The sequence below is a fragment of the Mauremys mutica genome, chromosome 2, assembly GCF_020497125.1.
Source record: "Mauremys mutica isolate MM-2020 ecotype Southern chromosome 2, ASM2049712v1, whole genome shotgun sequence".
NCBI lineage: Eukaryota > Metazoa > Chordata > Testudines > Geoemydidae > Mauremys > Mauremys mutica.
Window position 1 is genome coordinate 234,848,298 of NC_059073.1, and position 24,583 is coordinate 234,872,880.

A 24,583-nucleotide genomic window follows, 5' to 3' on the forward strand; every position below is an offset into this window, starting at 1 on the left:
AGTTTTTCACCTCTCCTAGGAAACCTTTATCTACCTCATTTCCCAAAGAACCTTTTAAATCTAAATCACGTTCAGTTCAGAAGCCTATAATGGATTTAGAATTGCTCTTTTTATAGCCTATTGATTTTTCTCTTTTATTACTAAAATGATTTTGCAGGATCCTTCTCTGAATCATAAAGCCTACAGAGATGCATTCAAGAAAATGAAGTCTCCGAAAATTCCTTTCATGCCCTTACTTCTGAAAGGTAATGTTAAATGTTGTCTGCCCTTTTTTGCCATGTAATTCAATCTACAGAAATGTGTAATGGTTAGTTACAGTAAGTTTAAGGTGATTTTTCCCACATGTTGTTTCATAAGTACAGTATAGATATAATGTGTATGAGACTTCAATAGCACTTGCTTTGGATAACAAAGAGTAGCCTTTTAAAAAAAATAGGTAAGAATCACATTTTTTTTCAAATGCTTTGAAACTTTAGAGCCTTTCCAGTCACCTACTGATAATACAGTCCCTCTGAGCTGTGAGTGTGAAACCTTGGGACTGGGGAAGATAACTTGCATGTCTCTTGAGTAGCACCACCTGGCTGTGGATGATGCATGAGAACAACATTGATGGGTACCAAAGGGAGAAAAGTCAAACCTTACTCAGCCACAGGAGAGGTTATGATTGATTTAATGGATATTGAACTGGATTTAATTGAGATCAGAATCTCTCCCATTTATCTATCAAACATACATGGTGCTTATGAATGGGGAGGATTTTGGAGTCAACCCCTTCCACCCTGTGAATTCTGAGAAAGACAATGAACAACTATTCAACATAGTGAGTTAAGTAGCCAATTAAGTGGCAGGTATTTCAAGTATCCTATCATCTTGGATTCATTTATTATTATTCATCTTGTCTTTGATCATGACAAATTCATTTGATGTCCCGGTATTCCAGAAGTGTTCTCTTTAGTACATTCATTAAAACCTGGTTACAGCTGCAAACATGTAAAATGCTTTCAAGGGAAAATTCTCCAAACAGGCTGAAAATGTCTGGGAGTTGCCAGATCCCTAGTCATCTGAGGGGTTTGTATATATAAAGGAGAATTTTAGTTTTGTTGTCATATTTTAGTGGATGACAAGATGGGAGTTCTGAAACAGAGAGGGCAAAAACAAACAATCAAACAAATCCACCAAACTCTGTGGTCCATTCTCTGCCTACTCTTTGCACTCTGTTGCCTTGGTACATTATGATGTTTGCACAACAATACAAAATTGTATAGAAGTCCATGTACATAAAACCATGTACACGAGAATTGCCATTAAATATTCTCACATATCTAAGATGCATGGGGATATCAGGAATACCTTACAAAATGTTACCAAAATCCCCATAAATAGTGTGTGCTATTTTAAAGGACGCTGTCATGATTGATATCCAAATGAGCTCTACAATACCTTTTTTATTTCTTTCCCTCTTTCAAACCATGTAATTATTTGTATGCAAACCTAGATGCTTAAAGTATCAGAGGGGTAGCCGTGTTAGTCTGGATCTGTAAAAGCAGCAAAGAGCCCTGTGGCACCTTATAGACTAACAGACGTATTGGAGCATGAGCTTTCATGGATGCATCCGACAAAGTGGGTATTCACCCACGAAAGCTCATGCTCCAATACGTCTGTTAGTCTATAAGGTGCCACAGGACTCTTTGCTAGATGCTTCAGTGCTGTTTGTTATAGCGCAAGTTAAAATAAAGTTGCTAGCCTAGAAATAATGAGCAAACCCACCAAAATATCCAAAGCACAAGACGTGGCAGTAATAGAGGACTTGAAGTACCCAGACATCTGTTGGAAGAGTAATATGGCAAAACACAAAATGTCCAATAAGTTCTTTGAATGTATTAGGGACATCTTTTCATTTCAGAAGGTAGAGGAAGTAACTAGGGGGAGAGCCATTTTAGACTTTACTCTGTCTACCTGGGCTGAATTGGTTGTGAATCTGAAGGTTGAAGGGAATTTGGGTGAAAATGATCATGAAATGATAGATTTAATTATTCTAAGGGAAGGAAGAAGTGAAAGCAGGGGAATAAGGACATTAGACTTAGTCTGCTTTTTGTTTTAACAAACTCAGAGAACAGGAAGTTTATGTCCCACAAGAAGATAATCTAAGGGGAAAAGGAGTTCAGTAGAGCTGATAGTTTAATGAATTAAAATTGCAATAAAAACTGTCCCAAGGCAGAGAAAAGATAGGAAGAATAGTAAGAGGCCAATATGGCTCCACCAGGTGCTCATTAATGAGCTGAAATCAAAAAAGGAATCCTACAATAAGTGGAAATATGGACAAATTGCTAAGGAGGAGTACAAAAGAAAGCACAAGTACGGTATGTAGGGACAAAATCAGAAACAGTAAGGCACAAACCGAGTTACACGTAGCAGGGGACATACAAGGCAATAAGAACAGGTTCTGTAGGTACATTATAGGAGTAAGAGAAAAGACAAAAGAAGGCTTAAATTCTCTATTTAGTGGAGAAGGAGAGCTAATAACGGATGAACTCAAGAAGACTGAGGTGTTTAGTGCCTATTTTGCTTCAGTGTTCACTAAAAAGGTTAATTGTGACCCATTTCTTACCACAGTTGTTATTAAGGATAGATTATGTCACAGAAGTCATGGATGCTGTGACTTCCGGAGACCTCTGTGACATTTTCTGCTTCAGCCCCGGGGTGGTGGGGCCACAGCTGGTGGGGGGCCTCCGCAGCTGTCAGCCACTGTGGGCGGCAAATGCTGAAAACCCCTCTCCCTCTCCCCCCTCGCAGTGGGGCTCAGGGTCACATTCCCCCTCTCCCCCCCCCCCCACCAGTCAGCCCCAGTTTGTCTCAGTTATTTTTAGCCAGGGTACTTTGGGAACTAGCGAAGCAATCTCAGAACCATTAATGATTATCTCCAGGAACTCATGGAGGATGGGTAAGGTCCCAGTGGACTAGGAAAGAGCAAACATAACACCTATTGTTAAAAAGGGGAACAAAAAGGATGTGAAGAATTATAGTCAGCAAATCTTTGATAACTGGAAAGACACTGGAACAAATTTTTAAACAATCAATTTGTAAGCACCTAGAGGAGAATAGGATGATAAGTAATAGCCAACATAGATTTGTCAAGAACAAATTATGCCGCCTTTGACCAGGTTACTGGCTTAATGGAGGGAGGAAAGCTGTACATGTGAAATACCTTGATTTTAGTAAGGCTTTTGACACAGTCCCAAATGATAGTCTCTTGAGCAAACTAGGGAAATGTGGTCTAAATGAAATTACTATAAGGTGAGTGCACAATTGTTGGAAAGACTGTACTCAAAGAGTAGATATCCTTGGTTTGCTGTCAAACTGGGAGCGCGTAACCAGTGGGGTCCCTCAAGGGTTTGTCCTCAAATTATACTATTCAATATTTTCATTAAAGACTTGGATAATGGAGTGGAGAGTAGGCTTCTAAAATCTACAGATGACACCAAGGCAGGAGGAGTTGCTAGCACTTTGGAGAACAGGATTAGAATTCAAAACAATCTTTATAATTTGGAGAATTCAACTGAAATCAACAAAATGAAATTCAGTAAAGATGAGTAAAAAGTACTTCACTTCAGAAGAAAAAATCAGATGCAGAACTGCAAAATGGGGAATAACCGTCTAAGCAGTAATACTGCTGAAAAGGATCTAGGTGTTCTAGTGCAGTGGTCTCCAAAGTGGGGTGCTCACAAGAGGATCCTTCGGGGTGTGTGGCGGGAGAAGCATTGCTGGAGCAGCACCACTCTCCCCCCCACACCCTCCGCCTCGGCAGTTCAGCCAGGAGTCCCAGCAGCTTTTTTTTTTGCTTCGACGGTTCGGCCGGGAGAAGGGGGTGTGTGCTCAAAAATTTTTTACTGATGGGGTGAGCGATCAAAAAAGTTTGGAGACCACTGCTCTAGTGGATCACAAATTGCATATGAGTCAATAATGTGAGGCAGTTTTTTAAAAAAAAGCTAATATAATAATGGATGTATTAATAGTAGTGTCATATGTAAGACATGGAAGATAATTGTCCCACTCTGTTCAGCACTAGTGGGGCCTCAGATGGAGTACAGTGTACAGTTCTGGGCACCACACTTAAGGCTTAACAGACCTGACCTATGAGGAAATATTAAATAAAACTGGGCATGTTTAGCGTTGAGAAAAGAAGTCTGAGGGGGAGGACCTGATAAGTCTTCAAATATGTTAAGGGCAGTTTTAAAGAGGACTTTGATCAATTGTTTTCCATGTCCACTGAAGGTAGGACAAGAATTAATGGGCTTAATCTGCAGCGAGGAAGGCTTTAGGTCAGATATTAGGAAAAACTTTCTAACTATACAGATAGTTAAGCACTGGAATAGGCATCCCAGGGAGGTTGTGGAATCCCCGTCAATGGAGGTTTTTAAGAACAGGTTAGACAAGCATCTGTCAGGGATGGGCTAGGTCAAGGTATATTTGTTCCTGCCTCAGTACAGGGAGGCTGGCACAGATGGCCTCTCAAGGTCCCTTCCAGCCCTCCATTTCTGTCACTCTATGAATAGCAAAGTAATGTACTCAGATAAAGAGGAACAAAAACAATATGGGGAGGAAGCAGATTTAAGTCTGAATACGTAAGAAAAGCAATAAGAATGTTTGTTTTCTCATTCTAATTATGAAAAATACCTTGACAGAGTCCCTTTTAGGTTAATTGAAATTAAACACCGGGCCTTGTTACTGCACAGACACAGCTTTTGAAAATCAGGCTGATTTTTCAAATATTTAATAAAATCCAGTGTTTCATCCTTACAACGTGGCTCAGATGCAATTTTCTGCTCCACTGAATTTATCTAGGCTCTTAGCTATTGGCAGCAAAGCTGTGCAGTCTTCACAGAACAAGTACAAAATTGAACTCTCCTGGCTTTTCTGTTTTCAGTACAAAAGCCTTTCTTCGTTAGCACTGACAGAAACATAATCTAACTGGTTTTTTTCTTTTTCCTGTGTTCATAAATATATGTAGCCATTTAGGGACAGATCATGCTTGGTCCTCATGCAGGTGTGCAGTAAGTGGAAGTATGAGGGGAGAGGAAAAGGTGTTTCTTTAGATCTTTCTTTCCCCTGCATGTGAGAAGTAGTCAGAAGTGCAGTCAGTGCATACAGGAACTGCTCCCTCTTTACTCCTTTGGGAGTGCAGGGTAACCCAGAGCAGAAAGGGAGTTGACAAGGGCCATGTCCCACTCACCACCTCCTCACTGGCCCACTGAGTAGGAGCAGCATGCATAAGGGAGCAGCCTGCACACCATGAATGAGTTCAGTAGTAGGTGGGCTCAGGGCCGTCCTTACCCATACGCAAAGCACGCAGCTGCGTAGGACACCAGGAAATTTGGGGATTACCAAATTTCCTGGTGCCCTGCGTAGCTGCATGCTGCTCCAGCCCTTACTCTGGCTCTTCCCCAGGCCCCCACCCCCACCCCTGCTCCACCCCAGCCCTGCCCCCACTCCCCTGAAGATTGTAGCCAGGCCGGACCCTGCACTCACTGCATGGTAAGTAGAGCAACCCGGCCCTAGCCTACTCCGCTCCCCTGCCACCCAGCCGTGCTGCCAGAGAGTGCTGGCGGGCAGTTCCCCCCTTCCCCCAAGCCTGGGAGCCAGGGGAGCAGAGCAGCCTTGGGCCCCAGGCCTCTGTGGGCAGGAGCTGGCCCCAGACATCTGTGGGGGACGGGGGGGCCTGGCCACTTCCTGCGGGAAGTGGAGTGACCTGGCCCCAGCCTGCTCTGCTCCCCTGGCTCTCAGGCTTGGGGGGAGGGGTAAACCGCCTCCCAGCTCTTGCCAGCAACGCAGCTGGGAGCCAGGGGAGCAGAGCAGGCTCGGGCCGGGTCACTCCACTTCCCGGAGGAAGTGGCCAGGCCCCCCTGTCCCCCACGGAGGTCTGGGGCCAGCTCCTGCCCGCGGAGGCATGGGGCCCCACATAGCCCCCCCACAGGGGGAGGGGGGGCTGCGTCAGGCACTGAAATAGCTAGGGACTGCCCTGGGTGTGCTTGTCCTACTCACTAAGAAATTCAGGCAGGCATCCTGCTTCCCTGAGGCAGAAATCATCCTAGTGCTCCCCTTGGCACGGGCATCTTTACATCTCTCCTAACACAGGGTGTTCTGCCTGATAAATTGAAGCTCAGAGTTTTTGCCAGCATATAAAGCAGCTAGAATTTCCATTATAAGTAATTACAAAATCCCCTTCAGGCTGATACCTGAGAGTGAGTTTTTGAAACAAAAGGAAGTAAATCAGTTTGACTGTTTTTATGTTCTGGGATTGTCAAAAAGAAAGATGTTCATTGTTTCATCTGCAGATTTTCAGTCCTATAATCTAATTGTATTGGGACTGAGGTTCTCTTCCACCTACAGTGGCAGAGGGGACCGAATGGGGCAGAACGGGGATGGGTTGTTCAGATACCACAATAGTGAGCACAGTATAAATGCCATGATACATAATGGCAGGCAAATTGCTTTGTTGTCCTTTTGCATGGGATCTCACTGCATTCCATGGAAAGATACATACAACCCAATTACCAAGGGCCATTTGTCAATTGGAAAACATGGCTATTACCTTCGGAATGTATTTGTGACATCCTATCATCTTGCTAAAATGGTGCTGCAAAAGCATCTTATCACTGCAGGCACCAATATGTATGTTTCTTAACGTAGATACTCTTCTTCTTCAGGATCAAACCAGCAGTTCTACCATATGGTCTTGCAACTGCTATTGTCTCCCCTTTTTGTCTGAAGTTAAGGTTTCAATGTGAATTTAACTTAGCAACAGTTGTGTTGCCTCTTCCCTTCCTTTTATATACTGCATGCAGTTTGCATACTGGTGCCAAGTATAGTCAGGGCCGGATTTACACCTTATGCGCCCCTGAGCCCAGCGCCTTCAGCATCCCCCCTGCCTACAGCTGACCTTCGTGTTTTCCATAAAAAATGAAATGAAAAGAAATATAAATGGTAATTTAAATATTTATTCAATACAGTACCAAAAAATAGTATAATTAAAACATAACCCACTTTTAACTTTTAGGCACCCCCCTGCAATGCTGGTGCCCCTAGTCATGTGCCTACTGTGCCTAATTGGAAATCCAGCCCTGAGTGTAGCCCTGTGCCTCCCACTGACTTCTTTTTTTTCCATTAAAAACTCTCCCTAGTACTGCTTTGTGGAACCAGAAATAACTGTTTTACTTCCAAAGAGCTAAATCTTGGTATTTGCTGCTAGGTGATTTTTGGCTTAATGGATTGTATTTAATGTTTGTCTATTTGTGTGCCCATCACTGTAGTAGACTTTCATAGTAATCAGGTGTGTGGGGATGGAGGGTGTTTCAGAACTACCTAAGGAAAACAGTAGTGCCTGGAACTTTTTTGTCCCCTCCTCCAGGAGAGAATTTATTCAGCAGAATTCTGTGTTCATCGATTTACCACAGCCCTGCCTCAACCACTCTAAAATCTCTAGCAGCACAGATAGATTCACAGTGTGCAGGGAAGGAGGGTGGAACCCATGCACGGACAATTACTGTGCTCCCCTTCCCACCATCAACTTTTGATTTGGGCCCTGGATAGCACAGTGTATCATCTGTCTTGTTTGATGGAAAGAGTGTTATTTGTGAGTCCCTAGATCATGTTTAGTGAGTAACAAATTCTCATTCTGTATTTTAAATTTCTCCCGATTAATGTTCCCATAGAGGTGTAAATTTTTTGTTTTTTAATGAAAGAACTAGTGATAGTTGTTTGTGGCCTATAAAGAACACAAACATGTGGCAGTGTAGCAATACTTATGAGACTGTTCTGTTCCTTATTTTGTTATTCCTTTGTATCTAAAACAAATGCCGTGGCATTTAATAATGTTGTATCTCTTTTTTAACCTTGTAGATGTAACGTTCATCCACGAAGGAAATAAAACTTTTCTGGATAACCTTGTTAATTTTGAAAAGCTGGTATGTACATTTTGTCTTTTATAACTTCCTCTTTTTTGTGGGAAAATCCATCTCTCTCTCTCTCTTCTCCCCACATCTTGTGTTAAATGTATCATGCTTTGATAACCAAGCACAATATCTCTTAGCCTTTTCAGTTCTCTCCATGAGCTCCACCAGCTCCCTCACAGCATCATATTTATCCTTGACTAAGGGTTTGTCTAAATGGTGGGATAAAGTGTACTAGGGAACCTTTATGCGCACCAGCAGGATCTAAATGGACCAATTAATGCACAACATATTAGTGTGCTTTACAAATTACACACAATCTAAACAAGCATAAGTTCTCAAACTGTTGTTGCCTCTTCTCAGAGTTTAGTCCCATTTCCCCTGCCCCCCGGTACACAGCAGCAGGTCACCCCAATTTAAGTGATCACTAATTCCAGGTATTTTAAATGAAAGTAAGTTCATGATTTGGGTAGGAGATAAACAGGAAGAATAGACACAATAAAAGCTAAATATTAATACAGCTAAACTAATCTTTATGTAGAGGGTAGTGCATTAGCCTTTTAGCTTAGGCCAGATCTACAGTAGAAAGTTTTGCTGGTATAGTAATGTCAGTTAGGAGTGTGATTCTTTACAACATCTCTATACCAGCAAAAACCTTAGTGTCAGGGGTGGCTCTAGGCATTTTGCCACCCCAAGCAGGGCAGGCAGGCTGCCTTTGGCGGCTTGTCTGCGGAGGGTCCGCTGGTCCCGCGGCTTCGGCGGACCTCCGAAGCCACAGGACCAGCGGACCCTCCGCAGGCAAGCCGCCGAAGGCAGCCTGCCTGCCGCCCTCGCAGCGCCGGCAGAGCGCCCCCTGCGGCTTGCCGCCCCAAGCACGCGCTTGGCATGCTGGGGCCTGGAGCCGCCCCTGCTTAGTGTAGACACAGTTACATTGGCGGGGAAAGTGCTTTTGCTAGTATAGCTTATTTTATTTGAGGGACTGGTATAAGTTATACCAGAAAAAGCACTCTCTTGCCTGTATAAGCTGTGTATGCTCTAGGAGGGTTTGCTGGACTAGCTATACTGGCAAACCTTTTCTAGAGTAGATTAGGCCTTAGTTACTTTAGTATGGATAAGCATGATACAAAGTCTACATATTGGAGTGTCATGTTTCAGCAAAATATTATCAGGCTTGTCCACCCTTTTTAGGTATGTGATGTGTGTCAAAAGGTGATGAGGCATATCTCTCCTCCTGATCTTAATCTTTTTCTCTCTTTGTTGTGGAAATGACTAATTTACTGTATTCAGTACCTATTGGTTGAGTAAACAGAGAAAACAATTCATTTCTCCCTGTTTCATCCCAAGGTAACTTTATAACCTAGGTGGTCCGTTCTTTGTATGTTCAATTCGATTCTTGTACCTTTTCTTGTTGCAGTGCTTAGAAGAACACTGATTTGCATTTAATAAAAGGTTTTCTTGTGCCTAGTCCATTAACTGTTTGACCTTTGTGTTTGCACATAAACTTATTAGCAAGTTCTTCCTCAAGCGCTCTCACAAGTTTGTCTCATTAACATGTAAATTGAAATAGTCCTTGATGCACACTGATTGCTAGTAAACATCCCTTACAGGCCTATATATTAATTTATTGGAGACGAAGTGTATGATTCTCAACTCAGTCTTAATCAGGCCTTTGTTTTTTGTAATCACATGGCCTTGGCTACAGTAGACTAGTTTTGTAAAAAGAACGAGGAGTACTGTTGGCACCTTAGAGACTAACAAATTTATTTGGTCATAAGCTTTCGTGGGCTAAAATCCACTTCGTCGGATACATACAGTGGAAAATACAGTAGGAAGATGTATATACTTAGAGAACATGAAAAAATGGGTGTTGCCTTACCAACTGTAACGAGACTAATCAATTAAGGTGGGCTATTATCAGCAGGAGGAAAAAAAACTTTTGAAGTGATAATCAGGATGGCCCATTTCACAGTTGACAAGAAGGTGTGAGTTAAAGGTAGGGGAAAAATTAGCATGGGGAAATAGTTTTTACTTTGTGTAATGACCCATCCACTCCCAGTCTTTATTTAAGTCTAATTTAATGGTGTCCAATTTGCAAATTAATTCCAGTTCTGCAGTTTCTCGTTGGAGTCTGTTTTTGAAGGTTTTTTTGTTGGAGAATTGCCACTTTTAGGTCTGTAATTGAGTGACCAGGGAGATTGAAGTGTTCTCCAACTGGCTTTTGAATGTTATGATTCTTGACATCTGATTTGTATCCATTTATTCTTTTGTGTAGAGACTGTCCAGTTTGGCCAATGTACATGGCAGAGGGGCATTGCTGGTACATGATAGCCTATATCACATTGGTAGATGTGCAGGTGAACTAGCCTCTGATGGTGTGGCTGATGTGATTAGGTCCTATGATGGTGTCCCTTGAATAGATATGTGGACAGAGATGGCAATGGGCTTTGTTGCAAGGGTAGGCTCCTGGATTAGTGTTTTTGTTGTGTGGTTGCTGGTGAGTATTTGCTTCAGGTTGGGGAGCTGTGTGTAAGCAAGGACTGGCCTGTCTCCCAAGATCTGTGAGAGTAAGGGATCGTCTTTCAGAATAGGTTGTAGATCTTTGATGATGCGCTGGAGAGGTTTTAGTTGGGGGCTGAAGGTGATGGCTAGTGGCGTTCTGTTACTTTCTTTGTTGGGCCTGTCCTGGAGTAGGTCACTTCTGGTTATTCTTCTGGCTCTGTCAATCTGTTTCTTCACTTCAGCAACTGGGTATTGTAGTTTTAAGAATGCTTGATAGAGATCTTGTAGGTGTTTGTCTCTGTCTGAGGGATTGGAGCAAATGCGATTGTATCTTAGAGCTTGGCTGTAGACAGTGGATCGTGTGATGTGGTCTGGATGAAAGCTGGAGGCATGTAGGTAAGTATAGTGGTCAGTAAGTTTCCGGTATAGGGTGGTGTTTATGTGACCATCGCTTATTAGCACTGTAGTGTCTAGGAAGTGGATCTCTTGTGTGGACTGGTCCAGGCTGAGGTTGATGGTGGGATGGAAATTGTTGAAATCATGGTGGAATTCCTCAAGGACTTCTTTTCCATGGGTCCAGATGATGAAGATATCATCAATCTAGCGCAAGTAGAGTAGGGGCATTAGGGGACAAGAGCTGAGGAATCGTTGTTCTGAGTCAGCCCTAAAAATGTTGACATACTGTGGGGCCACATGGGTACCCATAGCAGTGCCGCTGACTTGAAGGTATACATTGTCCCCAAATGTGAAATAGTTTTGAGTGAGGACAAAGTTCAGCCACCAGGTTTGCCATGACGTTATAAGGGATACTGTTCCTGATGGCTTGTAGTCCATCTTTGTGTGGAATGTTGGTGTAGAGGGCTTTTACATCCATAGTGGCCAGGATGGTGTTTTTTGGAAGATCACCAATGGATTGTAGTTTCCTCAGCAAGTCAGTGGTGTCTCGAAGATAGCTAGGAGTGCTGGTAGCATAGGGCCTGAGGAGAGAGTCTACATAGCCAGACAATCCTGCTGTCAGGGTACCAGTGCCTGAGATGATGGGGTGTCCAGGATTTCCAGGTTTATGGATCTTGGGTAGCAGATAGAATACCCCTGGTCAGGGTTCTAGGGGTGTGTCTGTGCACCAGGGCAGCTCTACCAGTAGAAGCTCCAAAGTGATAGCCTGGTTCCAATGAAGTCAGCGGGGCCAGGATTTTGCCCCTAGTGAAGGCGGTCATCAACAGCCAGCAGCATTTCAACCACCATGTCATCTAGACTTGCTGTGAGAAGGGTCAAACAACATGGTTGTTAATTCTCCTGCCAGCAGTCCTGTGTGCATGAGTGCTCCCACCAATGGTAGCAAGGGTGAGAACTCTTAAGATAAAGAAGCAATGTAGACCCAGCCCATATAAGTATTATTCTAGTTCATTTTGATGTTTACGTATTTGATTTGTTGGTATGGAATTAGCAAGAAATGTGTCAATCATCTCACCCTAATCACTTTGTGTTGTATTCCTTTCCCATCTTTCCTTGCCCAATGCCCTTGTAGATTGTAAACTCATCAGCACAGGGAAGGTATTTTCCTCTGTTTGTATTATGCCTAGCATATTCTGGGCACTCTGGCAATAATAATAATAAATAAATAAATAATTATTCTCATTGACTTCAGTTGATTCAAGATCAAGCCACTAAACTGCACCTGCAAATAACTAAGTTCAAAATTGTGCTAATGGGCATTAGCACTTGAAATTGATCTTGAAGAGGGGGGAAAAAAAAGAGAGAGAGAAGAGGAGGAGAAAAGAAAGAGGCCTGAATACTGAACTTGCTGTTGCAGATAAAATCTTCTGTACGGAAGCAATACACCTACCATCACAGCTGTACTGGAATTTTCCTTATGTGACAGCATCTTTGCTTTGAAATTCATATCCCCATTAGATTCAGGATTTTCATATGTTTATTTCCTGCATTCAATGTGATATGAATACAATGAATCAGAAGCTTGTTCAAAATGCAAAGAAATAAATTCACTAAGGGAAGAAAAGCTGCAAGCTGTTGAGTCAATTAGGAAAGTATATCATAATAGACCAGACTTAGCAAAAGCTAGGGGGATTTCACTTTTTAACTTTCTATTTTGTAAGATCTAGACTACAGTTTTTTAGACCAATATTTATTGCGTCCTTTACCTTAACATGAGAATTGCAAATGCAAAGTAATAAATGGGTGGAATGAGGTCTAAATTAGGGTTACAGTATTTCATTTTCTGGAAAAAGAGGATACTACTAGAGAGGAGGGGAAGTATGGGGTGGGTGGGATTTGAAGGGGAGCTGGAGGGGGCACCTGTGACAGGCATATTCAGTGGAGGTGGAGGACAGTGTCACTCCTTGTCACAGTCGCAGGGCAGCTGGCGCAAGTCCAGGACGCAGCAACAGCCGTCAGTCATTGCCTCCCTGCAGGTCCCCTTCCCCAGAGCAGAGAGCCAGGTCCTGAGTGAGCGGAATCCAGCAGCTGTGGCTTGCAGAGGAATGGACCAATCAGTTGCAGATGCAGAGAGGGACCAATCTGGAAGCAGACCAATTAGGGCTCTTTCTGAGCTGCAGCTTGTCTGCTCTGCAAAAACCCTGGACGTTTCCTGAAATTTGAAAACTTTGCCTGGACAGAGAAAAGAGGTTCAAAAAAGGAGATTATATCGATATGGTAACCCTAGTCTAAATGTTACCATTGTATTATAAATATCTTCATATTCTTTGCTGACATCTTTTGCTGAAATATAGTTTCTTTCATTATTCCTCTGTCAATCACAACCACTATCTATATATCTCTTATAGTAATAACATGTCTTGGCCACCACTGCTACTTTAATGCACAATCCTGTAAACTTCAGCACATTGGTATTTATCATCTTACAGGCAGTCCCTTTGTGGACTAGTAGTAAGAACTGTACATGTAATATAAATAAAGGTTTTCAGGATCATACCCAAAAATATCTGTGGGACTTCTGAGCATACTGATGAGCTGGATTGCCATAAACAGTGGAATTATTGCTAATGATCATGTGCTAAGAGTGGTTACCAGCCAAGTCTCAGGTCTGGTCTATATTACAGAGTTAGGTTTATGCAAGGCAGCTTACATTGACCTAACTATGGAAGCATCTACAGTTAAATTTTGATCCCACTATGCTTAATAACTCCGCTTCCATGAGCAGTGTAGAGTCAGTCAATGTAGTTAGGTCAATGCAGTGTCAGAGTAGACACTGTGTTGCTTACGTTGACTGTTACTGGCTTTCAAGAGCTGTCCCACACTGGGAATACACAAGGAGTAAAGCATAGACACGCACAAGCAATGTAATTACTACGGCAGCTGTATGCTGACATAAGTTAGGCCAACTTAATTTTATAGTGTAGACATGGTCTCAGTCACTGTATGCATTCCTACATATTTATCACACTCTGGTATACAGCCATCTATTAAAACAATCAGAAAATAGCAGTCCCTTTTCAGATGAATTAACAGGTTTTCTGTATTGTAACTGGGTCAGGCAAGTCAGAGGGACAGTGTGAAATGCCTAAATGTCAAAATATGGGATATAAACTGGAAGATGCAACAACAGCAGAAGAACACAGGAATGTCATAGCTCTAGTGGGATTTAAGAAATTGGTCATGCAAACCTAGGACCTCTCATTAGAACTTTGTTTTAATCAGTGCAAGGAAATGATGTTAGCATAAGAGACTGAGAGATTTCATGGTAAATGGAACACAGATGAAAAAAATGATTTTGCTTCACTGATTTATTAAAGAACATCAAGTCTTCATTAAGCATATACTCAGTTGTTCTCATGATAAGCTATTCTGTGAAGGAACATTGTAAACAATTCATATTGTGGTTGTGGAGAGATGAATTATGCTACATCGTTCCAAGCTATACTTTGCTCTGGACAGCTAATCCTTTCCACTTCTGGCTGGATTTTGAAGGAGGTGTGAGAACAGCCTGTACTGTTTCCATAAAATGCCATATTGCTATTGTTAATTGCAGGCAGGTTGTTTAAATTTGTCACCATATTCCGTCAAGGGCTTCTGGCCCAATTCAATAGGCTCTTTCCTTTGGATTGTAAGTGCAATCAAAAGAAAACATGCATAAACGGCATTATGGACCAGATCCTTCACTCGTGAAAACCAATGTAGCTCTGTTAACTTAGACATAGCTATTCCAATTAATATCCAAATAAGGATCTGATGCTAAAGGTGGAACAAAATTTTAAAGGTTTTTCTCTGTTGAATATGAGCAACCATCTGCAGCCTATTTTGCCTAAGGAAAAACAGTACAGTAAAAATCTTTTAAAATCAACAACTAATCAAATCGTTACCATGCCATAGACTTGTAAAAACTGAATGAAGGGGTAAAGGCTTGCTGAAAACTTAGCCCATAATGTAGTTTTAGCCTTTTACTCCCCCATGCACTGAAAAGGAAGCATGCAATTAAGTACATCTTCCTCCTTTGGAGTTTTTTACTTTAACAGAAGTCACTTAATTTTTCACATACATGAACACAAATCTGCTCTCCCTGCAACCGTTTAAAACTTGACACACACTACTCCACTAAGCATGAGGGGGAAAGGGAGGGGGGATTTCAAGCATCTCCTTTGAAAGAAGAAAACATAGAGAAATTATCCTTTTTCATTGTCCATTTCCATGGGTTCCTAGGAAGACCCCCTCTATCTGTGTAGTGTCAACAAAATCCTTCTGTGAAAGGAGTCAGAAAGAACTAACCTTGTTTCAGGATATGTTGACACCGAGCCACAAACAAATGAACAACCTTCTCCCCATCTAATCTAAATGTCTCCAAATCCTGCCTCCTTCCTTTCTCACCATTGCTGCAATTGTTGTTGCAAAGTGTGGGGCTAGGGAAGGATTTTCTAGCAACAGCCCCCCTGTCAGATTTCTGCACTGATATATTGTACTTTTTATTTCACAGCACATGATTGCTGATACTGTCCGATCACTGAGACATTGCAGGAATAACCAATGTGGTAAGTAGTAGTAAGTTTAATTACAAAATTACATTTCCCTTGTTACTTGTCTCTCATTAGTTACATATATCAAAAGAACTATTTCCCGGTCTCTCTGCTTACTCTCCCATGGCCTAGGTTTACTTTTACAGTAAAACATACTTGCTGTTTGTTTTAACCTAGAAGAGGGGAGAGTGTGTTGTGAAAGTCACCTCAGCAAACAGAATGTAATTACAGCTACTTTCCAAAGATTTTCACAAAATGCTGTGTTCTCCCCAATCCCCAATATGCACAGTCAACTACCTGTAATGTTACACAAGATCTGAGTTTTATAGACCTGCATCAGAAGGAAAAAAAAGTAAAGGCCTCTAATTACCTGGTGAGCTTGTGAGGTATCCTACAGCTTCCAATAACTAGTGGTGTGTTTAGGATGGAGATTTAGTGCAGTCTCACCAGTCTCCTACATGAACTCTCTTTAAGCAACTGATTGAAACTTGTATTGGCATCTCACTAGATGAAAAGTGATATATCACTGTGGATTTTCATAGTGTTCCACTGAGACCAATTGGGTATCTGTAAACTTTTTTTCTTATTCTCTGTATGACTTACACTACAATTATACAAGGGAGGGGAAATACAGCACAATATTTTTATAGTGGTAGGGTCCTAATTTAAACACACTAAAATAAATGCCACATTAAGGCCAAAAACACTCTACCTGGAGGGACTTCAGACATGTGTTAATATTGCTTTGAGGACATCGACTAGAGTTTGTGGCAGATAATGTCTCAGTTTTCTCTTCAGACTGTTCAGTTTTCATCTGACGCATGGTTAAAGCCATTCTGCTGTGGGAACACCTGTGAAATAACAGCATTTCTCTTGTTTCTACCATCTTAGCCGAAATCAAAAGCATAACTGATCAAAACAGAAGGCTTGACCCTCCCCCCCAAAAAAATCTTTGAAGAGTTGTCCTGCATTGTCACATTTCACCTGATCTAAAGGAAATGGTTCAGGGGCCCACTTGCTGACGTACGTTTGTGCTACAGCTATTTAAACACTCAAAGCTAGATCCTCAGACCCTGCTCAAAGTTTGTTCCTGCCGACAGACAAAAAAGTAGCACTTAAATCAGCCTCAGAGGGACTGCTGAGCATATTCCAAACATGAGGAAATCCAGCTTTATGCCTCCCGCTTCCCATCCCTCTGGTGTCAGAAGCATATCAAGAAAGCAGGCAGATGAGGGGGCAAAGCTGCAGTTTCAGAGCATGGTGTTTCCATGGCTTAGAACTTTCTTCCCCTCCATTCCCCTTTAAGAACATAAGAAAGGCCGTACCGGGTCAGACCAAAGGTCCATCTAGCCCAGTATCTGTCTACCGACAGTGGCCAATGCCAGGTGCCCCAGAGGGAGTGAACCTAACAGGCAATGATCAAGTGATCTCTCTCCTGCCATCCATCTCCATCCTCTGATGAACAGAGGCTAGGGACACCATTCTTACCCATTCTTACTTTGAGGATAAGGATCTTCCCACCAGAGCATCTGGTCCTCTGCAGATGCTTTGGACCATCACACTTCACCTGCCATTTTTAATGGCATGTTTGGCTCATATTTGGAAAGTATGGATTGGTTCGAAAACTGATCTCAGATTCATTTCCTTTTCTCCCTATAAACTTTAGGCAATGAAGTTCCTCCAAAGGAGAATCAAGAGCTGAAGCCACATGTCTATCACCTGCACGTCATTGACGACCAGCAAACGCTGTTTGAGCTTTCTCACCGGATAGAGCCTCGAGCATGAGCGCCCACAGCTTCATGTAACCTTGTAACTGCAGCACTTTTAATTCAGTGAATGTTTATGCCAAGCATGTTGCTTCCCTATATGAGAACAGTTTACTGAGTTTTATCAGTAGTCACATGATACACACAGGAAAATCAAGCAAAGCAAGAAAAAGAGCTGTTCACAGCATTCCAGGGCAAGGATAGTGCCATTTCCACTTACCAGAAAAGGAAGGAGAAGAGCAGCATTGTTTAAGCTAAGAAGCTTGGTTTATGTGACCATATTGGTGGTCCAGTGTATCTTTCAATTGAGACTCCGCCAGTATTAGAGGGAAAGGAAGCATCATGTCACCATAACAAAACATTCCAGCAAGCAACACTGTGTGACATGGGGGTTCACAATTCACCATACAGTATGTACCTCACTAATCTGAGGCTGCCAAAGTATTTATTGTTGCAAAAAAAAAAAAAAAGTGCAATCCATGTTGCCGCTCTGGCTCCAGGGGAATGTCTTATTTGAGAGAACAGCAAATGCCTCAGAATGGGAATATAAAAAATAACTTGTATAAAACAGTGTTGCATGTTAATGCAATTGTGTGTCCTGATTGGAGGTCATAAGTCAACAGAAGCTGATATCTGAAACTCTCCTAATTTCACTTTCTCTTAAGAATTTGCTTTATAGCAGACAGTAAAAAGATAAATCTAATCTTGACACGGTTTATGGAAACAAACAAGGCATTTCCCCTTTTGAGAGACCAAGGGGGCTATCCTGCAACTCAATTAGAGCAGTTCTCCATATGTATGAAACCTGAATAGGCTTTCAACGTTATTTCCTTCTAACACTTCTCTTCCTCCACCCCTGCCCCAATTTTCATTTAGACAAATCAAGGTAGTATTCATTGGCATTACTGAGTATGTTTTAAGTCACGTTCACAATGTATTCATGTCTCCAGGACCCTCTCATCATCATAATGTTTTTCAGGGCTAAGGAATGGTCCTGAAATAATCTAGTATACACTCAAGTATCAGAGGGGTAGCCGTGTTAGTCTGGTTCTGTAGAAGCAGCAAAGAATCCTGTGGCACTCATGCTGCAAAACGTCTGTTAGTCTATAGTATACACTGTGGATGATGTAATGTGCTTCACAGTAAACACAATTTATTGTAGAGGGCCTTATAGCAAAATCCTCTTTGCAGTGGCAGTGAAGGTGTACTGTCTGCCTGCCTGTCTGTATTGTGTCTTTATCACACGAGAGAGACTCCCAAGAAAATGCTCCTTTGTTGACATTTGGGTCCACCAGAGTGTCTGAAGTAGCATGCTCTTCATCATATTGTGATCTGTGGTTTAAAGGGACAGAAAAGCAGCTTTAACAAGTAGTTTCGGGGACATTCTGTCAGATGCATTCAGGTTTCCCCATCTGTGAAATATTGTACAGTTATAATGTAAAGGAAACAGATGTTTCAGAAATGTATTTGCTTGTACTTTGGTATTATCAAATACGATATGATTTTTCTTTTTTTGAAAGAAATCTTTTTACCCAGTAAAAAGAAGAAAAATAAACTCTTGCTGGCCATGGAGTAAAAATTTCCAAGTTTTTCTGTAGATGTGCTTGCACATATTGTAAATAACTCTTCTGTGCAAACAGACCAAAACTGTTCAAGTCAGGACACTAGCTTTAGTGGACTCACGTTTGCAGTATAAAAACATAAATCACAAATAATGCTTGTTTTTTGTTTTGTTGCAGTTCATAAATTTTCACTGAGTCCCCTCCTTGGGTTCATTAACTAAAACATTCACTGATTCTTAAGCTCTCCCTTGTTGAGATCTTTTCCTTGTGGCACAACTGTAATAAACCTCACTGTAGACCTGATCCAGTACCCTAGTTCATAATTAGTTGTTCTTTTGAAATCAGCAGGACAGGTGCATAGTACAGTACTACTCAATATGAGTAAGGGTTTTAGAAATGCACCTCTCGCTCAATTCTCTGCAACTTTCACCCTACAATAGCTGTCCTAGTAGTAGTTTACACCTCTCTGCAGGTGAAGCAACAGTGGGGGGGTAGGGGAGAGGACGAGTGGGGGAAGGGGAGGGAATGATCCTGCTCTCCACACTCAGGTTTGCAGTCAGACTAAAAATTCTGTCATCTAAATACCAAATTTCAAATATTGTCATGCTATGTAATTTTGTATGAAGTGCTACAAACTGCAGCAGTTTACACAGAGGTCTTTATTATCTGAATACATCTTCAGCTGGGAAAGGCAAAGTATGTTTAGTGTATCCACTCCATGCAGAGAATATTCACCTTGTATCCACAGTATTAATAGGAAGGCAACTGCCCTGACCATGCAGCAAAAGTTTTCAGCAGATAAAGACCGTCAGGGTCCTCATTTTGAAGTGGAGCCTGCCTTTAGACTGGCAAACATCTGAGGGAAAGATGGTTGGGAGGACAACTAAAAAGGAACACTCTGAAATGGAGGGGATTGGGTGTAGCATCCATCCCCCAGTTTCTAGATCTGGCAATACTGTGGTCTTTAATCACAGTCCCTCAAAATAGTAGCACTGTTAATGCCATTTTAGAATAGCTACCGAAAATCTTAAATCTCAGCCTATCCCAGCCACATGCCAGATTAAACTGTGTGTGTGTGTGTGTGTGTGTTAGTAGCTCAGAGCAGTTTTTAGACAAAAAAAAAGGGAAGAGCGGGGTCACTCTACAGATCATTGATTTGGAATTTTGACATGTCACATCTAGATATTTCTGTGATGTGTGCTTCAGATTTCAGCCCAATTCTAGATAGTTAACAAGCTGTGCTTTGATGCCATGGCCAAAAAAGGATTCCATGTTGCTAAAACCAGATCAAAACAGTTCTGCTGGGGGAAAAATACAAAGAAAGCTGTAAATACTAAACTTTTTAGCAGATTAATAATATTTATTTGCATAGTCTATTTATTGTATTCTTTTTACCCTATTAAGAAATACTGGGATGAAGTCAGTGAACTGAGGTAAGAACACTTGCCTGTTATATTCTCTTTAACTGGAGTGCCATAATACTGTCAGCCTGCATTAACTATAAAATGGTAGAAAACCCCAAATCAAGGTATTTACCTAACTTCTCAGGGACTACAGCTAGTAGTTATCCACCATTATGAGAACTGGTATGTATGAAATAGTCTGATTTACCAAAAAATTCACTGTTGCCAATGTTTTCTTTTTCATATTTCATGCTTGTACATATTATTGTGTTGTGTATTTATGAGAGCTAGTAAGCAATAATTTATATGTCAAAATGGCCAAGGAATACAAGGTTAAAACTTGTAGAAGCAACTGTTGCATTTATCTTGCATTTTCAAGTGTTTTTTAATATTCCTTTTCAAAATATAAAACTACATTAATGAAATCTGGGCTCTGTGCCTTCATGCCTACCACATGCAGCTATTATTCCCAAATGGAATATGTTATGCTCATACTTCTGGTCATTAAATTGCACTGAACACATACTGCATTTATGAGATTAACTGCACTCTAGTGGGAGTCTGATTTGAGCCTCAGAAATCTATTTTCATTCAAATCCATTCACTCTTATCTGATTAGCAGGACTTGCTAGTTTACAAGGTACCAAGATGTATTCCAAGCAGCCTCAGAAGCAGAAATAATGTTAACATAGGCCTCAGTCGTGCCTTGTCATCACAGCCCAGCTACAGGAGTGGCCTGGATTCACAATGCAAGCTCTTTGAGAAATTCTGCCTCAGATGCGTGGGGAGAGCTTGCCTGCTGATGCCCTGCTTCATGGGGTGTAATAAACTGACAGGGTGTATTAGGCCTGAAGGCCCCCTGCTGGAGGTCTCACAGTCCTACCACACCCTGCCCTAGGAAAAAAGCAGAAAAGATAAGTCCTCCAAGCTTCCTTGAGAGGCTGCATGGGAAGCAGCCAACTAGAGAGGGGTTGCAGGGAGAAGCCTAGCGGAGCTCAGCAGGCTCCTATATAAAAGTTGCTGCTAGACAGAGTAGATTCGGTTGCTTGCCGACTGGAGCCAGAGGAGTTTGGAAGGTGCTCCTGGCTGGCTGCAGAACTAGACAGAGCAGTTGCCAGCAGGGTCCAGGTGAGCAAGAAAGGTGCTGCTGGGACTCAAGCAAGACTTAGCCAAAGGTAAGGGTGAAGCTGAATGTGCTGGGGCTGCAGGGAAGTGGCCTAGGGAACAGCAGCAGGAAGAAGTTTGTTAAGGGAAGCAGCAGGGCCCCTGTGTTGGGACCTGGTGTAGAGATCAGGCCTGCGTCCCCCAACCAGCCACAGGCAAAGGGGCTGAGAGCCCTAATAAAGGACTGAGCTCAGGGAGGGCTGCAGAGAAACACACCCAAAAAGGGTACTGGGATAGGTCCTGTTGGACTGATTAGTCTCCGGGGCAGAAGTCCTGGGGGCACTGCTCCATTCCAGAGTAGGGACTATTTGAGAACTAGTCCAGGGAGGGCTGCCAAAGACCAGCCAGGATTTTGGGATAGGCCCTGTTTGCCGTGGCACCCTGGAAGGGGTCTATTTGTGTTTCACACAAGGACTGTGTGAGACTCGGCCACCTGAGAAAGAGAGACTTCCGGTAGGAAGCATCGCAAAAGCTGGGAGCAGGCACTGCTGTGAGACGCTTGCCTGAGGCGAGTGGCCCCATCACACAAACTCTCCCAGGCCCTGCTCACCATTACTAGCTCTTTGGTGAGTGTTGTACTTCACCTAGCACATAAAAGGAGCAGTCCCTGCAGCGATCTGGGTAATGTAATAGTACACAGTTACTGTACTAGGTGTTAGGGTGACCAGACAGCAAGTGTGAAAAATTGGGACAGGGTGGAGGGTAATAGAAGCCTATATAAGAAAAGGACCCACTGATCATGATTCAAGCACTAGTATAGATCCACTTATACTAGCAAAGAAGTGCTTTTTGCTGGCATAGTTTGTCTTTTAGGACAGTGGCTCTCAACTGTTCCTACTGGACCCCTTTCATGAGTCTGATTTGTCTTGTGTACCCCCAAGTTTCACCTCACTTAAAAATGACTTTCTTACAAAATCAGACATAAAAATACAGAAGTTAATCACAGCACACCTTTACTGAAAAATTGCTGACTTTCTCATTTTTACAATATAATTATAAAATAAATTGAAATATAAATATTGTACTTACTTTTCAGTGTGTAGTATATAGAGCAGTGTAAACAAACCATTGTATGAAATTTTAGTTTGCACAGAGTTCGCTAGTGCTTTTTATGTAGCCTGTTGTAAAATTAAGCAAAGAGCTGGATGAGTTGATGTGCTCCTGGAAGATCTCTGTGTATGTCAGGGGTACGCATATGCATGGTTGAGAACCACTGTTTTAGGGAAATTGTATGAGATATGCTGGCAGACACACTTTTTTGCCAGAATAACTGCATCTACCCTAGGAGGGCTTAACAGGATAACTATGACAGCAGAACGTTTTTAGTGTAGACAAGGCCTGAGCTAGTTAAGGCCTTGTCTATGCACAGACTTGTGTTGGTTTTAGGCCTGGTCTAAACAGTTTTTGTACTGATTTTACTATTTCAGTACAGCTCCTACTGTGGACACAATTATACTGGTATAAAGCTGTCTTAGACCAATATAGTTTATTCTCTTAAATTTACAGGAATAAACTATAACTGTAAAAGCACCTTTATACTGGTATAACTGCCCCACACTAGAGGCTATACCGCTTACTTATATCCGTTACAAACCAACATACTTAAAGCACTACAAAAACGGTATGTAAACAAGACCTTACTTCAGTGATACTCAAACTTTTGTACTGGTGACCCCTTTCACACAGCAAGTCTCTGAGTGCAACCCCCCTATAAATTAAAAACACTTTTTTTATATATTTAACACCATTATTAATGCTGGAGGCAAAGCAGAGTTTGGGGTGGAGGTTGACAGCTTGCAACTCCCCACATCATAACCTCACAACCCCCTGAGGGGTCCTGACCCCCAGTTGAGAACCCCTGCCTTAGTTAAACCAGGGCAGCAACCCATTGTGTGGACACTCCTATTTCTGTTTGAGTGGATTATTCTGGTTGAGGTTTAAACTAAATTTTAATAGATTTAAGATAAACCCAGATAAGACTGGTTTAAACTAAGAATGTCCACACAACCACTTGTACCAGTTTAAAATCAAACCTCAGATTAATCTAGTATAATTCTGTGTGTAGGGACGTTATTAGTTCAAATATTCTCCCCAATTTACAATAAGGAAAAACAAGACAAATATGGAAGTGTTTTATCCAAAGTTAATCCTGGGCAGGGACTAGATTCCCACCTTGTTACTCTGATCAAGTCCTATTCAGTCACATGTTCCATTAGAGGTAGCCCTGGATTTATGCACTATTTCCAGAACCAGTTACAATGCTGAGATTAGGGGCTTGCAATCACTTAATGGAAGAAAATAACAGGAAGGAAATGAATTAAAAGGAAGCTGGAAACAGTTGGTATTTCTGAACAGCTTTTGATAGATATCTTGCTATTAAGAGGCATCATTTGCTATACCAGCTGCTGGGATTCCCAGTATCAGAGATCATAAAAAACTTCTCAGCTCAGTATACAGTAGCGTAATGAGAAAACTGTGGATGAGGGGAAAGCAGTGGATGTGCTATTTCTGGACTTTAGCAAAGCTTTTGATACAGTCTCCCACAGTATTCTTGCCAGCAAGTTAAAGAAGTATGGGCTGGATGAATGGACGGTAAGGTGGATAGAAAACTGGCTAGATGGTCGGGCTCAACGGGTAGTGATCAATGGTTCCATGTCTAGTTGGCAGCCGGTATCAAGTGGGGTGCCCTAAGGGTCGGTGCTGGGGCCGGTTTTATTCAATATCTTCATTAACGATCTGAAGGATGGTCTAGACTGCACCCTTAGCAAGTTTGCAGATGACACTAAACTGGGAGGAGTGGTTGATACGCCGGAGGGTAGGAATAGGATACAGAGGGACCTAGACAAATTAGAGGATTGGGCCAAAAGAAATATGATGAGGTTCAACAAGGACAAGTGCAGAGTCCTGCACTTAGGACGGAAGAATCCCATGCACTGCTACAGACTAGGGACCGAATGGCTGGGCAGCAGTTCTGCAGAAAAGGACCTAGGGGTTACGGTGGACGAAAAGCTGAATATGAGTCAACAGTGTGCCCTTGTTGCCAAGAAGGCTAATGGCATTTTGGGTTGTATAAGTAGGGGCATTTCCAGCAGATCAAGGGATGTGATCATTCCCCTCTACTCAGCACTGGTGAGGCCTCATTTGGAGTACTGTGTCCAGTTTTGGGCCCCACACTACAAGAAGGATGTGGATAAATTGGAGAGAGTCCAGCGGAGGGCAACAAAAATGATTAGGGGGCTGGAGCACATGACTTCT

The 24,583-nt window shown here is 42.2% G+C and overlaps 1 protein-coding gene across 3 annotated transcripts in view; it reads left to right on the top strand.

Moving 5' to 3' along the window:
- The window catches only part of RAPGEF5 (Rap guanine nucleotide exchange factor 5), a 231,490-nt gene extending 213,288 nt beyond the window's left edge, over positions 1-18,202 (top strand). For all 3 annotated transcript variants that reach the window (XM_045007954.1, XM_045007955.1, XM_045007953.1), the window contains exons 23-26: positions 158-245; positions 7,897-7,961; positions 15,394-15,448; positions 17,100-18,202. In XM_045007954.1, the coding sequence (XP_044863889.1) occupies positions 158-245; positions 7,897-7,961; positions 15,394-15,448; positions 17,100-17,218 (327 nt within the window). In that variant the 3' untranslated portion in view covers positions 17,219-18,202. The remainder of the gene's footprint in view (positions 1-157; positions 246-7,896; positions 7,962-15,393; positions 15,449-17,099) is intronic.
- Positions 18,203-24,583: the final 6,381 nt, after the last annotated feature.